Source organism: Pyrus communis, chromosome 5 (assembly GCF_041283825.1).
Source record: "Pyrus communis isolate YQ-2024b chromosome 5, ASM4128382v1, whole genome shotgun sequence".
Taxonomy (NCBI): Eukaryota; Viridiplantae; Streptophyta; class Magnoliopsida; order Rosales; family Rosaceae; genus Pyrus; species Pyrus communis.
In genome coordinates this window covers 30,975,835-30,991,567 of record NC_142569.1, presented here as the reverse complement: position 1 = coordinate 30,991,567, position 15,733 = coordinate 30,975,835, and the positions used below count along the sequence as shown (strand labels likewise).

General features: G+C 37.6%; 2 protein-coding genes across 2 annotated transcripts; one reads left to right on the top strand and one right to left on the bottom strand.

Moving 5' to 3' along the window:
• The first annotated feature begins 1,173 nt into the window (after window positions 1–1,173).
• Window positions 1,174–4,702, top strand: LOC137727027 (tobamovirus multiplication protein 1-like). Its single transcript, XM_068465974.2, has 11 exons — window positions 1,174–1,475; window positions 1,588–1,678; window positions 1,775–1,827; window positions 2,904–2,996; window positions 3,095–3,166; window positions 3,284–3,356; window positions 3,584–3,629; window positions 3,736–3,799; window positions 3,896–3,949; window positions 4,031–4,108; window positions 4,393–4,702. Exons 1-11 carry the CDS (start codon window positions 1,278–1,280, stop codon window positions 4,483–4,485), a joined length of 915 nt encoding a protein of 304 aa, XP_068322075.2. The 5' UTR covers window positions 1,174–1,277; the 3' UTR covers window positions 4,486–4,702.
• Window positions 4,703–5,433: 731 nt separating this feature from the next.
• On the bottom strand, window positions 5,434–13,660 carry LOC137725142 (calmodulin-binding transcription activator 2). The gene is made up of 13 exons (XM_068463731.2): window positions 13,423–13,660; window positions 13,217–13,336; window positions 12,651–12,766; window positions 12,397–12,485; window positions 12,113–12,155; window positions 10,997–11,174; window positions 10,696–10,809; window positions 10,248–10,546; window positions 9,287–9,787; window positions 8,029–8,720; window positions 7,063–7,645; window positions 6,286–6,609; window positions 5,434–5,855 (listed from the first exon to the last, which is right to left on the bottom strand). Exons 1-13 carry the CDS (start codon window positions 13,460–13,462, stop codon window positions 5,742–5,744), a joined length of 3,213 nt encoding a protein of 1,070 aa, XP_068319832.1. The 5' UTR covers window positions 13,463–13,660; the 3' UTR covers window positions 5,434–5,741.
• Window positions 13,661–15,733: the final 2,073 nt, after the last annotated feature.

Genomic DNA, 15,733 nt, shown 5'->3' with positions numbered 1-15,733 from the left:
ATGGTCCTGTAGATCCAACCAACGATTCCAAGAAGAAGGGATCTACCGTGAAAGATAACGAGAAGAGTAAGAGGATGAAGGGCGAGTCGTCTCATGCTATATGGAAAAGTGAAACGGAAATGCATCTTCGACAGTAGTTTGAGCAGCAGATGTTATCCTACCTGGAGCAGCATAACATCTTTCAGGTTTTATGATTTTTGTTTTGGTTCTTTTATCTTTCAATAGAGGTGACCGCTCCAGTTCATCGAAAATAATTGAAACAGTGATCACAGCAGCTGGCCGTCACCTGGTCGGGTTTCCGGAAGGTCCGAAGGTGACCTACTGGTTGCCTGAACGCCAAGTTACCTAAATCTGTATCTTTTAAACGTCCCCAAATGCCACCTGGGGATTTGTCGCCTTGAAAGATAAATTTAAGAGACACGGTTATCTCATGTTGTAATAACCCTGAAATTTGTCACCTGCCGTTAACTCCTCAGGGTAACTCATGCCCAAAGAAAAACCCTCAAATTTTCAAAACTAATGTACATGTGACATTCGTATATCTACATTCAGCTGAGTTGGTTTCAGCAACGTGTTCTTACTTTTGCGCTCAATTTTAAAACTTTATTTCCGTAACTTAAATAAATTTAGCATAGAATATAACTTAGGTGGTGATCAAAGATATGGTGATGTGGTGTATTAGAGGCCGTTGATTGACTTTATATCTGTAACTTAAGTGAACAAGATGGTGCTATCCAGACATTATTCTTTATTTTCTACACACTCCTCTTAAATTTCGATAGTCGGATTAAATGAATTAAAAATAATCAAATGACATACATTAATAGAACAACGTGGATGTAAAATTGATGTGTGGATAGCAAACACCAAAAGTAACTTGGTGCTTCGATAGTGAGCAATGATGGAGTGATGTGGTTTATAGGAGGCCTTGGATTATTTGGGTGGTTTAGATGCTATTTAGTGCATGCAGACCAAATGGTGAATGCACGCACTTAAAAATCCAGATCCGATCCGGTGAGGAGGAGTCCGTTGCGAAAGCGACGAACATGGCTGACCCACACGTGGCCTAACCCATCGCCGTGTGGCCTAACCCATCGCCGTGTCCTAGTTCTCCTTTCTCCACGTGTTATTTCCCCTTGGCACCGTCATTTTGCCAACTTTCTCTGCATCTCCAGACAGAAATCATATTCCAATCTAATTAGTTTCCTCTCTGAATAGCAAAATAGAAGAAAACATAGTCTGTTTGTTTTGTTTGAGAGAATTGAGAGGTGGCGGTGATGATGATAGCCAGGAAGGGCTTAGTGTTTAATTACAGCGGGTCCGGTGGAGGTGGCGGTGGCGGTGGCGGTGGCGAAGGCGGAGGCTTACAGGATTGGTGGAATCAGGACCAGAAACAATGGGGGAGTGGCGGTGGCAGCAGCAGCACTTACTATATCTTGTGTGCTTCTTATGGATTGGTTTCCCTTGTTGCACTGGTACAATCAACAACATTGTTATTCTCATTTTTATCATGTTTTCTTTTTATGGAAGGAAAATATTAATTAGCGAAGTGCTCGAATAATAATAATAAAAAAAGATGATTTTCAGGTACAACTTGTGCGCATTCAGTTAAGAGTGCCAGAATATGGGTGGACAATACAAAAGGTTTTCCATTTGATGAACTTTCTAGTGAACGGATGTAAGTTTTTAATTTATTCATTTATTCATTTTTTTTTTTTTTTTGTTAATTCATTGTATAAGCTTTTTGTCTGAAAACCAAAATGCATTTGGGCAGTAAGGGCTCTCCTATTTGGTCTCTTCAAAACTGTCTTCCTTATTAAACCGAAGGTATGATATTATATTTGTGATTTGCACTCCTCAATTATTTATGTATAATTTTACACACACATACATATATAAATGTTGTCCTGTTCTAGGATTATTAAATGTGTTTTTCGCGAGTGTATGGACGATGCTTTTTCTAGTACAAACGATATTCTAAGCTAATCTCTACACTAAAGGGAGCGGTGAGGGTTTGAACCTGGGACACAATGGCCTAGTGGCGAGTGTATGACGTTTAAGTAACAATTTTCATATTTTTAGGACTTTTAATATTCCATGGAAAACAATAGTGATTCGCGAGGATGTGAAAATTGTCTCACCTAATAGAGTTAAGAAACCTGGCAAAGGCTTATTGCTTTTAGGGCGGAGCCCCAACTTCTTTTCATGCTTAGTATGGAAAAATATACTTGAAAACGCGTAGGTCCATCAATTAAGTATGTTGGAAAATTATAAACAGGATGTGCAGGGTCTCCTTCTTTCATGGAACGTAGCACAGGAATACATTTCCATCTTCATCATATAGATTTTCCCTTATGAGTTTGACTGGTGAAATATGAACCTTCAACCTTGTATAAGTGTATAAATTTATCTTAGAAAAAAGTGTAGCTTATCTAGTCAGAATGCGAATACTGAAGAGTTGTAGTAGTAGTATTAAGATGATACATGAAACTTGTAAGAAAATCTCAAGTATATTGTGCTTGCTCTCCCACATTTTCAACCACGTACAGCATTGTTTAGTTTTTCTCTCCTGTACGGTAAATGCAATGATCACGTACGTATAAGTTTCTGTCTCTCCCGCACTGTGAAAATAGGCTTCGGGCTTGACCAGGCTGATATTTTTAGATTTGTTGGAGCAGTTAAATTAGAAATGCATGATAATGAGCCTTCAATAGCACTGGTTTTGTTCTCCAGTAGCATGCATCATGTATTATACTCTTCACGGGTCATACATCTGCAATTCTAAGATTTGAAAGTGGAGTTCGATTTATTGTAGCTTTGATCCCTAACATCACTATGTTTCGATGCTTTGCAGTATCTTGATATATAACTTCTTCTGATGACACTGCCTCATTGTTTTGTAGGCTCTTGAAATGCTACTTATGGATCTTCCTGGACTTCTATTTTTCTCCACGTATACATTACTTGTCTTATTTTGGGCTGAGATCTATCACCAGGTACGTATACCAACTTTTCTTTGCCTTCGATTCTGATGTGAAATAATCACTGTTCCCCATTAACGACTGTCATCTAATTCGTTTTATGACTTTTTTAGGCCAGAAGTCTTCCAACAGATAAACTTAGACCTGCATATTATGTTATAAATGGATTTATATACTTCGCACAGGTAAGTCAAAACGATGTATTTCCTGTTGAAAATGGTTGGACGCAATGTTGGATTAATTTTATTTTGCTGCTACACTGCGGGCATCACTGTTTCCTGGTCATTGTGTTATGATGATAGGTGTGCATTTGGATTTTCTTGAGATTAAGCAGAAGTCCTGTTGCTGTAGAAGTTGCTAGAATCTTCTTTTCAGGTCAAAAGTCGATATTATATTAATTTTTTTGCCTTTCGTTAATTTATTTCCCTCTAATTTCAAGTGCTTATCAAACATTTGTGCAGTTTGAATAATAAGTTCATTGCAGTAGGCAACTATTATCCCTAGTCAGCGCATGAAGTCGACAGTGACTTCATTTGCAAAAAAAAACTATTATGCAGACGGAAAAGCTAAACTATATACGTTTATGTTCATTTTGTTTGCAGTTATTTCACTTTGCACTGCTCTGGGATTCTTGATATATGGTGGAAGGCAAGGATTTTTGTCGGCTCTGAGAAAGCATCCAAGTTTTTTGGACTTTAATTTTATTCTGTTTTTAATAAAACAAGTGTTTACTTTGACTTGTTTATCACTTTAGGTTGTTTATCATGCTAAGGCACTTCCCCATTGAGTCAAGAGGACGTCAAAAAAAGCTAGAGGAGGTTTGTGCTTATATTTTGCTCATCAGTGGCAGTTTTCAAACGCAATTCTTGCAATTTGTGTTAGGAATCACGGTTCCTAACTTATTCACGTGGCAGGTTGGATGGGTCACAGGCATTTGCTGCACATGTTTCTTGATAAGATGCGTTGTGGTAAGTCCTTCTCAATTGCAAAGCACATGTAACCAGAAAAGTTATTAATTTCCAAGGACTTCTTTCGTGATTGCATTCCAGCTCGCAGTTTCTGCATTTGACAAAGATGCAGATGTCGATGTCATTGATCATCCCATGCTCAACCTTGTTTATTACATGGCAAGTATTAAATCCTGAACTTTGGAATTTTATATATTGCTGTTACCACGACGCGAGTTTCATGTAGTGTATTTGTCTAGCCACTGTAGTCTTTACTTCACCGGATCATCTAATGTACCTTACCTATATCTGTTTCACACTTTGGAAGGGACTTCCTGGGTGAAAATATTAGAATCTATCGCCCGTAGGGAAGGACCAAAACCTCGATGGACTACTTGTGTCTTTGACTGCTTCTTATATAAGCGCTTTTATCTGTCATAAATTATTTTCACTTCTTTTGGCAGTTGGCGGAGATTGTTCCATCAGCTTTGGTGCTATTCATCCTGCGAAAGCTGCCCCCAAGACGTGTTTCTGATCAATACCAACCCATAAGTTGAAAGCTCTATCTGCCGCTAGCAACCTATTCAGGGAAAGGAAGAGGAAAAAAGTAGTACTCTTAAGAGGAGAGCCTCGTTCCTGCACGGTAAGTGCTTCCCTCGGTCGCGTATCACCTTTGTGTGATGACAGGATGTTTTAAGCCAATACTGAAACTGAATTTGTTTGATGATTGTGTGAACTGCTTCAGTCAATTACATGTATATTCTGTACTTAATATTTCTCTTGTATTCTTCTTATTATTTCTCCTGCATATGCTTTTTTCTAGCAATGGGAACGCTATCTATCAATGCCCTCTAGAATTCAGCAAGAATTATGCCGGTACGTTCAAACCGACTAGTTCCCTCTCGTAATACAACTTGCTTTTTCTCATTGATGGGGAAAGAATAAACATAATTTAGACCGCGTCTCATGGAAACTTCAAAAGGAACCGGGTTAAAATTCCTAAACTGGAACGCGGTGGTTGACGGCATCGTCAGTGAGAGACGTCGGGGGAGGCCTGGGGAAGAGTTAACCTTTCTGTTTAACACCCCGCCACCTTGGAAACTGCTCGGCTAGAGGTAGAATCTAGAGACTGGAAGAGCACCGCACGCGCGTGGTGTCTAGTGGGCCTCCGGTTAACTTCTCTGTTTAACAGCCCGCCCATTCTAGAAACGGCTCGGCTAGAGGTAGGCTCCAAAGTCTGGAAGAGCACCGCACATCGCGTAGTGTTTAGGGGGCCTCAGGGGCCGTTGAAAATACAAAGACAATTCTCTCTCTCTCATCCAGTTCAACTTAGAATATTTGGACGTGCACAATGCTATCAGAATCCAGCAGCCCGATACGCATCCAATTCGGTACCAGATTTCAATGGATTGGGGGGATTATTTTTATTTCGACAGTATCCGCCGGTCTGAAATCTAATGTTTACATGCTGATTTGCCAAGCTTAGTCATATGAAAACATTCAGGTTATAAATAAATTAGCGATTACGAAGCTTTATTCAACGTCCTAAACAAATTGTAACGAGTATACACACTACACATTTCCCCCCACTGGGGTGAAAAACATACATAAAATTACAACTACATTCAAATTCTGTGAGGAGGAGTAGGTTTTGGTTGTCCTCACTACACTCCCGCCTGCTCCTGCAGAACGCGGAATATCGTAAACAATTCCCTAAGTTCATTAAACATATACACAGATGAACCAGGATCTCCAAACCAGTATAAGGATGCCAGTCATGTGTAATGTACAGGTCGAGTAACTCAGAGTCGGCTCAGTCAAATGCTATAGACATGAAAGTGTCATCGTCCAACAACTTGTCAATATCGATTAGATCCTCACCACCCTCGGCCTTTTCTTCTGATCCCTCGACAGCCATACCACTTACCTGCCGATAGTCCATAACACGCAAAACGTGTTATCAAAGTGGATTGGTATTGCGTAACGGTTCCATTAATCGTCTAATAGTAAATGACACAGCGACATCCAATAAACGTATGAACATGTTTTTTTGTATAATGAATTCAGACACAGCAAGGTAGAAAAGGAATATTTAACTTTGGAACAGAAAACTGAACCAAAAACAAACACGTTAATTAGCACATCCTTATGATCGACAAGAAATGCAAACATTAGCGACAGAGAACCATAACATAGTATCACTAAACTATATCCAAAAATGTCATCGGGGTTCACCAAGAACACAAGTAAACTAACTAAAGACAAAATGAAGCGCAATTGAAAATTCAGTCCTACAAAAAGTAACTCAAATAATAAGACTATGAAAGCAAAATGCACCAGTTTAGATCCATCAATACCTTTGTTTCACGGAATCCTTCGACAACATTTAGCAGTCTACGGTATTGAGCTCTTCCCTCTGGATACTGAACCATAGACTTTACCCTAGTGAGTGCTTTTTGTAACCTTTCCTCTGTTTGTTTTCTTCCCTTCTTAAGAAAGTCATAATCATCCTCCTTTGAGGGCACAGGTTGTGGGCTCGGAATCTTGGCAACTGCATCTGGTCGGAATCCTCGTAAACCAGTCCCCTTACGTCTCCAACGCAAAATAACTTTCTCCAGAATTCCAACTGACCAGGTGATTGCCTTATATTGTTTCCTTACCTGGTGTCCTCTTACATGGGCCTTTATAAAATGACAAAATGGGAAATTAGCATTCACAGCCGTAGTAAAATCATTCAGAAAAGTAATAACCAGAAAGATAAAGAGGGTTTTTCAAAAGTTCATCTCGAAATTCATTTTACTTAACCGCTGCAAAAGTTAACGCATGGGAAATGGAGAAAATATACAATTAGGAGCCCGCTTGAAATCAAATAGTTAATAAAAGCGGAGAATCAGACCGGGATCCAGTTAAACCCTAAGTGGTCCCAAAATTAATTCCATCATTTGTCTAAGAAAACTAAAAGTATTAACTTTTATATGCGAAACAACCCATGGTCAAAGTACTTTTATCGAGAGCTTTATATAGATCACTTGTGCCACAATAAGATTGGTTTTTTTTTTTTTTTTTATGATGCAAGTATATAATGATAACAATAATAACAAATAATAATCAACAGGAAAAAAATTGTAGCGGACCTGGATTTTAACAATTCTCTGGCGAATTATCAGGAATTCTTTTCTTTTCTTCCAACCACGAAACTTTTTCTGTATCTGAACTGCAGCAGTATGAGCAAACCCATTGACCGGTCCCACCTTGTGTGATTTGGAAGTTATGAGTGAAATTGCTCGCTCATCCGGCATTCCCAACTCATCAATGTCATGCTCAATAATTCGTCTCCTCTCAAATGACTGCATCCTTAACATTTGCTGTATACGATCAGCAGCTTGGGTAGCATTAGTTACAGCAGTAAGTGAGTCCTTCAGTGACAGTGCATCGGGCATATCACCGTAACTCACAGGTGTAGCTATCCGTTCTGAAAAAGTTTTGACAACTTTTGTTCCAGGTATTTCTGCAGCACTATCTTCCTTTGCATCATTCATTTTAAGGGATTTAAAGTAAGTGGTCAGGGAAGACTCTGCGAGGAAGCCTGAAATTCCTTTGTGACTATTCACAGATGCCAGGTCTGCTGGTGTTATACCCAAAGGTACCTCTGGAGACGGATCGGTCAGTGCTCCAGGATCTGCACCAAGAGAGACAAGGACTGCAACTGTCTGCTCTCTGAATTTGGCATAGGTTCAGGAAATAAAAAACAAAAGAGTAAATGTAAGGTGTTGGAAATTTGCAAGAAATTTATAATGGTTAAAGATAAATGACATATATAGCTCAGAGCTTAAAAAGTGCGGGTTACTATGAAATCACTAGTTAACTAGTGGCACCTACTCCATGTCTCAGAGAAAAAAGTCAATTGTCCAATGGCATCCTCATCTCACATATTTTAGATGAGATCAAGCTTTGCAACAGTTATGGTAAAACAAACTTGGGATGCTTTAATGGGCTCCGAGGGAAGTGTATAAGCCAAGTCCCTTAGTAGACAACATAGGTAGAGAAGATTCAACAGAAGCTAGACTAAAATAAAATGGAAAGGGTTCTGATGTCCTTGCCTGCCATAGAATGCAGCCCAATGAAGGGCAGTCCATCCATTAACATCACGAAAATTGATACTAACTCCCGCAGTTACAGTGGGTTTTATGGCCCAATTGTAGGAAAGGGCAGCTGCTAAATGTAGCACACCTTGTCCTTCAGCATCTAATACACTTGGTCCTTTACCATCTTCTATTGCTTTATAAAGGAGCCAAGTGTACAACTTCTCTTTCATCAGCTTTATAAGATGTTCCATCCCTTCATTTTGGAGCAAATAATTCACTACTGTTGGTTCTGCTGCATGTAAATAATCCTCTTCCTCCTTCAGTGATATGATTTTACTAATTATGTTTCGATTCTCCTTAACACCTCCAAACAGGTGACCTGAAGGGCTGACAGATCTCAGAGACAGTAAACTCTCAAGACGTAAGTGAAGATGCATTTCGTATGCAGTGTCATTGGATATATCTGTCATATCTAAACCTTTAGTGGAGCCCACTTGATAATCAAACTCTCTTACTTCACTACAAGCTAACCTGTTGGAACAAGTTACATAGAAGGGGACTTGCCCGGCACTGTGAGGTGGAGCAAAACAGAAAAGAACTCCACTGGCTAAAACCTTTGCTGGAACTTCCACCTCCCCAAACATACAAGACCAGCTGTATTGTGTTACCTCCTTTTGACTTACCAAGAATGTTCCAAAAACCAGAACCTGTTTCACATTAAGAAGAATGAGATGACAACTAACACATCGGGAACATATACAAATAAATGACAACCATCAGATCTACATTAGACATGTCAACATATTCTGTAGCCCTTTACAAATAAATGGAGACAATATAACATTTGATAGTAGCCTTACTCAATTATTGAAATTGAGTTGGAAGACAGATACCAAAGAACATATATAACAGTAAAACTGATTAAGTGGGAACAGAGGAGAAGCAAAACCAAAATATGTATAAAATCTCAAGTATAAAAGTAATAGAAATTAAATAGGCGGTTTCTTTCTTTTCTGCTCCGTGAGTGGTACATGTTAGTATTGCAAGAAGTCCTAAGCACAATGTACAATGTCTAACTAAAAGTTAGACTTGATCAGAGTAATCATGCTTATGGAATAATGGCATGTTATAAAATACATTTTCATCAAGGAAATTATTTTGGCGCAAAAACCATCTCTAAGGATGCATCCTAGTGAGCATCTGACTAGATATATTTACGTGGCAGAAACTCAGTCCAAGATACCAGTTACTATTTTTCTTCCCTATTTTGTACCTCAATTTCAGAGTCTGTGTACGCCCACTTTGGTGAAAAATCAACTATGCTGAAAAGCTGGTCCTGGGAGATAGAGGGGCTCAACGAGGAATCATCAACTACATCTCCACACTCAGCAGTGATCCATGAAATACCAGATGAGGATTGCATCTGCAGATCATCTACCTCTCCAAGTTCCTTGGAAACCCACCTAGAAAAGCTGTCAACTTTCTTCAAACCCTCTTCTCGATCTAATAATTGCTGTCTCAAAGTGAAAGCATAGTTGATATTCCCATCTTTAGGAACATCATGCTCAGGACTTGATATGATTAAACATTGAGATTCTGCATTTGTAAGCTGTGCTTGAAGGTTGTCCTGCACAAGCTGCTCATTTCGTTGATTGAGATAAGCACTACCAAGGTCTGGAGCATTGCTCAGATTCGCATCAGGAGTTCTTTGCAAATTCATCGACTGATCCAGGGACCACTCAGGCAACTGCAGTGAATTGTCTCCCAAAGGAAACTGGATAAAGAATGTGACAATTAGAAAATTAACGTAATTCTTATTTCATAATTTGAGAAATCCATGCTGTTTATAAGATACAAAAAGGTGACAAATAAATATATGTAGCAAATCAGAGAATCCATTGTTGAAATCCCGCAAACCAAAAAATGAAATTAAAATTGTTGAGCATTCGGTTACCACGCAGAGATGCTCCTTGTTAATAGACCAGGTTTTTTACTGTATACTTGTATTATTGTTTGAACCTTATAAAATTCAATACCTCAGCCCTTTTGGATGTCTATATATAAAACAATAAGTAGTGATGCAGTTCAATAAAACATAAAAACCCAGGGCATACACATGGAAGAAGCATTGCACCTCATTTCAGCAATTATCTGTATCAATAAGCCCAAATGATATAAGCTAAGGAGCACGCCAACTACAGATTAAAAAAAAAACCACAGAAGCTATTAAATACCTGCCAATTTGTTTGCAATGGCAGAGAACTCCCAAACTCCTCCTTTAACAGGTTATTCCCAGAAGTTTGTTGTTCAAGGGGAACTCCAGTAGAACTAATTTGGGTGGAAGACATTGATGCATGAGAAGTTCCATCGTGGAATCCCATTGTGCATTGTTCCAATATTTCTTCCCAAGATCCCGCACCAAGTGTTTTTTGAGAATCAATCACACTAGTAGAGTCATCAGTGAAACGACATTGATCTTTGTCAAATTCTGGCCTGTATACTCCATGAATTGATGACTGGCCATCATGATTTTCTGATAAGATTGTAAAATCAAATCACCGTGTTACACCACATAAGAGGTTACTCGATGAATCCATTCAAATGAAGATAAATAAACAGGCAAAATCCCTTCCCCACACCCCGCGAAAAAAAGAGGAAAAAAGAAGAAAGAAAGTGCATTACTTGAACTTGAATGCAGTGAGAGATCAATCTCTGCATTGTCCACGAGAGGACCATTCCCCATTTTTGGTGACTCAAAAACTGAGTGAAATAAGGAACTCGCTTGGCGACTATCTCCTGCATCAACTCACATGTTAAGTGGAAGATCTTGTGCATATTTAAGAAGTGCGCGAGTTTCGCAGTCAATTTGGCATTATTATATACATCATTTCCCAAATGAAGACCATATATTCTCGACCCAAAATAAGAGAAAAATGACATGTAAAAGATAACCTCTTTTAATAAAGTCAGAGAAAAAGAATACCGGAATCAACATCTTCCCATGATGATGTAAGGGTGCTGCTTGGGCTTGCATAATCTGTATATCCTGAAGGTGCTCTGCCATTGCTATTAGAGGGGCTAGAAGTCCAGGGGCTGCCCCTTTGCAGATCCGGTGCAACCTCATCATTCTCTCTTATGCCTCCTGCATTTGCCCTATGACCCTAATAACAAAATAACCAAAAGGTAAATCACAAGCAAATATATTTTATGCATAAAAAATTTCAGAAAGCACCAACAATAAAAAAGTATGCACAGGTGAGATAAACTGGTTTGAGAAACTCAGACAAATTTCAGTATTGACTCTGAAAAAACTTACACTCAAATGTCTTAACGTCAAAAAAAATGCAATTTTGAGAAAGTACGTGGCCAAGGTCAAATATCTGAACTGTGCAAGGCATTTTTATCATGCAAACTGCAATTGTGAAACTACTGGCCCTCCTCTCTTTCCTTTGCACCTTTTTATTTTGTACACCCCCTCTATTTTCTATAAACCTATCCTTCAGATCAAGATTTCATGAGGTTTCACCCCTATTGTAATTTCTGTCTTTCTTGAGAATTGAAGAATTACAACAATTGCTGCTATTTGGAATTTTGGATCAAGTCAACCGCAATGCCATTCCAAATCAACGTCCATTTGGTTTTTTTTTCTTTTCTTTTTCAAGCCACTTAGTACTGTTCCAGGTCTTCCAAAAACACCGTATCAATAGTTCCTGAGCCTTGGCTTATGTTAAAAATGGTGAGCAGGGCCAAGGGCATATACTGCGTCAACTTACACCAGTACAGAGAGAGAGAGAGAGAGAGATCCAAGAAAATTATATAAATAAATATATAGTATTACGCCAAGAATGTGGCTCAATCAACATCTTATGCTTTACAGAGAGGTCAATGATTGGAACTTCGAAATCCAACTAGAGTATTATTTTTACATGAAGAAAAATTGCAGCCCTGCTATTAATTCCTTAGATTAACTGTTAGGAAATAGGAAGACTCAAGAGAGTAGCATGATCAAGTACTTTAACTGGATTAAAGATGGTCTAAATAACATAAACAATAAAGGAAATGAAAAGCAGATTAAGAACTAGGAGGAGGATAGTAATACCTTTACTTGCAAGTAATGAACAAAAACTATGTGCATTAAATCCCTGCACATTGAACAAGTACACAAAATTAAAAACAGAAACCTTGAAAAAGAAAAGAGAAGTTTTAAAAAACAGAAAACTGTAGAAATCTAACTGTATTTGTGCATTCCGAAAAGAAATATAAGCATAAAAGTTTGGATCTTTATGGAAAGGCATGAACAGTCCACTGTGAAATACATGATTTTAATTACCAAACACAGTGTGCATCTAAATATATAAATAAACGTCTATAACTCAGACTTACTGCTCAAGCATCCAATAGCAGCGCCTTTGAAAACTTTCATCATCTTCTCCATGGGCATAGTAGCAGTGTAGAACATCAACACTGCCAACCTGAAATAAACTGAAGAGTGTTACCTCACAGACTCCAGTAACTCTTTCTTGAGTTTAATGATTTCAATTATTTACATGAGTGTCCTTTCAGGGCATACTGAAATAAATATCATCTTTAGCAAAAATTTATTACAAACACTCAGAGTCCAGATACCTTTAGCTTACCTTTAGCTTCTCATGGGCCTCCTTCACAGTCTTGCCGTCTCGTTTCTTCCTCCAGTTATGTCCATCCTTTCTAAAGTATCTCAGAACCTTCCTGTCAAAAAGATAAAGAGAACCACCTGGCATGGTGGAAAAAGTTCCACACCAGAATGTTCTCTATGTGTAAATACTACAACTGAGACAACAATCATAATCACATTTTATGTACATAAAGAGTACATAAAAAGCTACATCGGACTTTGCCTAACATGATCAAAGGGTTCAATAGAAAAGATACGAAAATGATATCCAGAGACTTCAGGGGGCACTCAATATGCTTTTCGCTAATTTAATTTAAACTTGGAAATGGGGATTCGAACTTAGGTGCAGAGGGGCAAGCTCGCTTTTTTAGCCAACTTGACTATGCCGGGGTCTACAGATAGCTGATCTGTAAAAGCCCTAAACAAATTGGTAATCTTTTTTTTTTTAAATAAACCCATTAAGAGGAAATGACGCAAACATGAGCAAAACATGAAATTAAACAAATATTTAGTTAATTAATTATAAAGTCAATAACCAATTAACCATACTAGGTGGTTTGTTCGGAGGCTCCGATGAGATTTGGAACTTCCCAAAATTGCTAAGAATTTCACAGATTTCAGCAGGGCGCAGCCATCGGTGTTGGGCTTCAACAAGTAATTGCTGAAAGTCTGCAAAACACGAACGAAATCAAACCAATCAGAAACTGATCGCATAGGAATTGAAATTCGAGATAATTAAGGGTTGGAAATCTGACCTAATCGAGGGCCCTGAGGGTACGATCCACTTTCCGCCATGGGAAGACCGGTTGAAGCCAAGGAAGCTGAGCTGAGCACAAATTGATTCAAACTACAGACAATAAAAGTTTGTTTAAGTCATCATCTTATGTAAGGAGTCAGTCAACACAGTAGAGATGGATGTACGAGAATTATATTTATATATTATTTTTCCTCCTTTTATTTGGATCATTTTTTCTATATTTATTTTCTTTGACCAAGTATGTAATTATAAGACCGTCATTTTCAATGAAGGGCTAATCTAATCCCAAAAATGTTAGGACTCCCAAAAAATGTTTTGGCTCCCCCTAAATACATTTTTTTTTTAGTACAACGATATATTTTACACTAACGGGAGAATGAGTTCGGAAGTTACATAATGGACAACATAATATGGTATCAATAAATGCAGTGTATACACGTCACAGAACAATAAATGTTAAAGGGGTCTTTGATTTAGACCCAGTCAACACCTCATAGTTTAGAGAAAACTCAAATTAAATGTTTAGTTTATTACTGTTTATCGATTTTATTATGTTAGGGTTGAATGATTTTTAGTGATGAATTTACTTTTTTAGATAAATAAGGAAAATGTTGAAACCAGATTCACGCACATCCAAGAACAGAAGCGAGTTCCATTTGAATTACCCATGATCTCTGCAAGAGGAGAATGAGGTTGATAGGGGGTCTGGTTAAATCCAGATCAGATTGCCTACATATCTCTGGGAAGAAGAATCAAGCCACAAGTGTAGTTCTAAGAAATAATGGTGTGATGTGCAATATATTGTGAATCATTTTTGGCGAATAAGCTATGGCTAGGCGTTAAGGAGATGGGTTCTCCATGAACGTGCCTATTCGTCAACAACAGCGTGTGTGCAGGATGAGCTCCTATTAGGCATAAAGAATATATAAGAGGATAGATGTATCTTCAATTGTGATCAATTAGAGAATCCAGAGAAGAGTGTAGAAGAGGTCATCTGATAAACATCCAGCTGTAGTACTTATAGAGACATTGAGAGTCCTTGTAGGAAGAGTAATTCCAATTAAATCGACATATTATCTTAGAGAGAACCTAGGATAAGATATCCAATTCTCCTAAGATTATGCTTACGATGCATAATCCCCCAGATATCATAATTTCACTAGAATTAGGGCTTCCTTACTTGGGAGATAAGTAATATATTCAATGGGCTTAAGCCTAGCCTGTTGGACCAAGGTTGTTGGACTACGCATCATGGGTTATTGTCATTCCGATCATTCTTGCCACCTGAAGTTCTACATGTCATGGTCGCACAAAAAACAATTTTAAAATCTTGACTAAATCCATTATTTGATCAAATTGTAGATTTTAATGTTTGAAAGCTTGGATCCATAAGAAGTAACTTGTCAGTCATAAACATATTGTTGAGGTAGAATAAAATGTCACTTAAACAAAACAAAAAACAAAACCCAAAAATCATCAACACATGGACGCTTAGGCTTGTCAATTGAAACATTATCAATAGGTAAGCTAATTATATCTACACCACCTACGCAATACGTATCAAAACTTATATATCAACATTACTTACACATTCAGTGTCAAATTCATCCACATATACCTACACATTCGGTGTCATACTCATCCTCATTATCTATGAATAAGATTCGAATATGCAATTTTTTTTTAGCCAAAAATTAATTTGTTCCACATAAATAACATTAAATTAGAAAAATGATGGTTGGCAAAATAAAATAAAATTATAGAGGATATAAAAGGCATGAAACAAAGTGACATATGAAAACCCTTGCTATTAATTGACATTATCATCTTACTATGGTAAGTTTTTTATCATGAAAATATAATCAAAGAATGTGTATAGCTTTCCTAAAATATTCTAATAACGTTAAGTTGATATCAACTTTTCTAAATATTAAACAACCTATCATTACCACTTTTGCATCAGTTAGGAGATAATATTGGAAATTTCAACTCAAAGAAAAATATATAGAATAAGAATAGATGGTGACTCAATGTCATAGACGATACTTACACAGTGCACACATAAATTTTCTTTAATAGTGTGTAGTTTACATAGCACTTAGATGATAACTTATTCTAGTTTAAATTTACTTTATAAGCTTAGGACTATTGCTTTGCTAGAAACAAAGATCACCATGTACCTTTTCATTATATGTAGAGATTTACAACTGAATTTTGTGACAACACATCTCAATTATTTAGTAATACAACAACTAATAAAATAAAAGCTGCTGAAAAAGTCTTATCAACAACTGCTCAAATTTTACTTA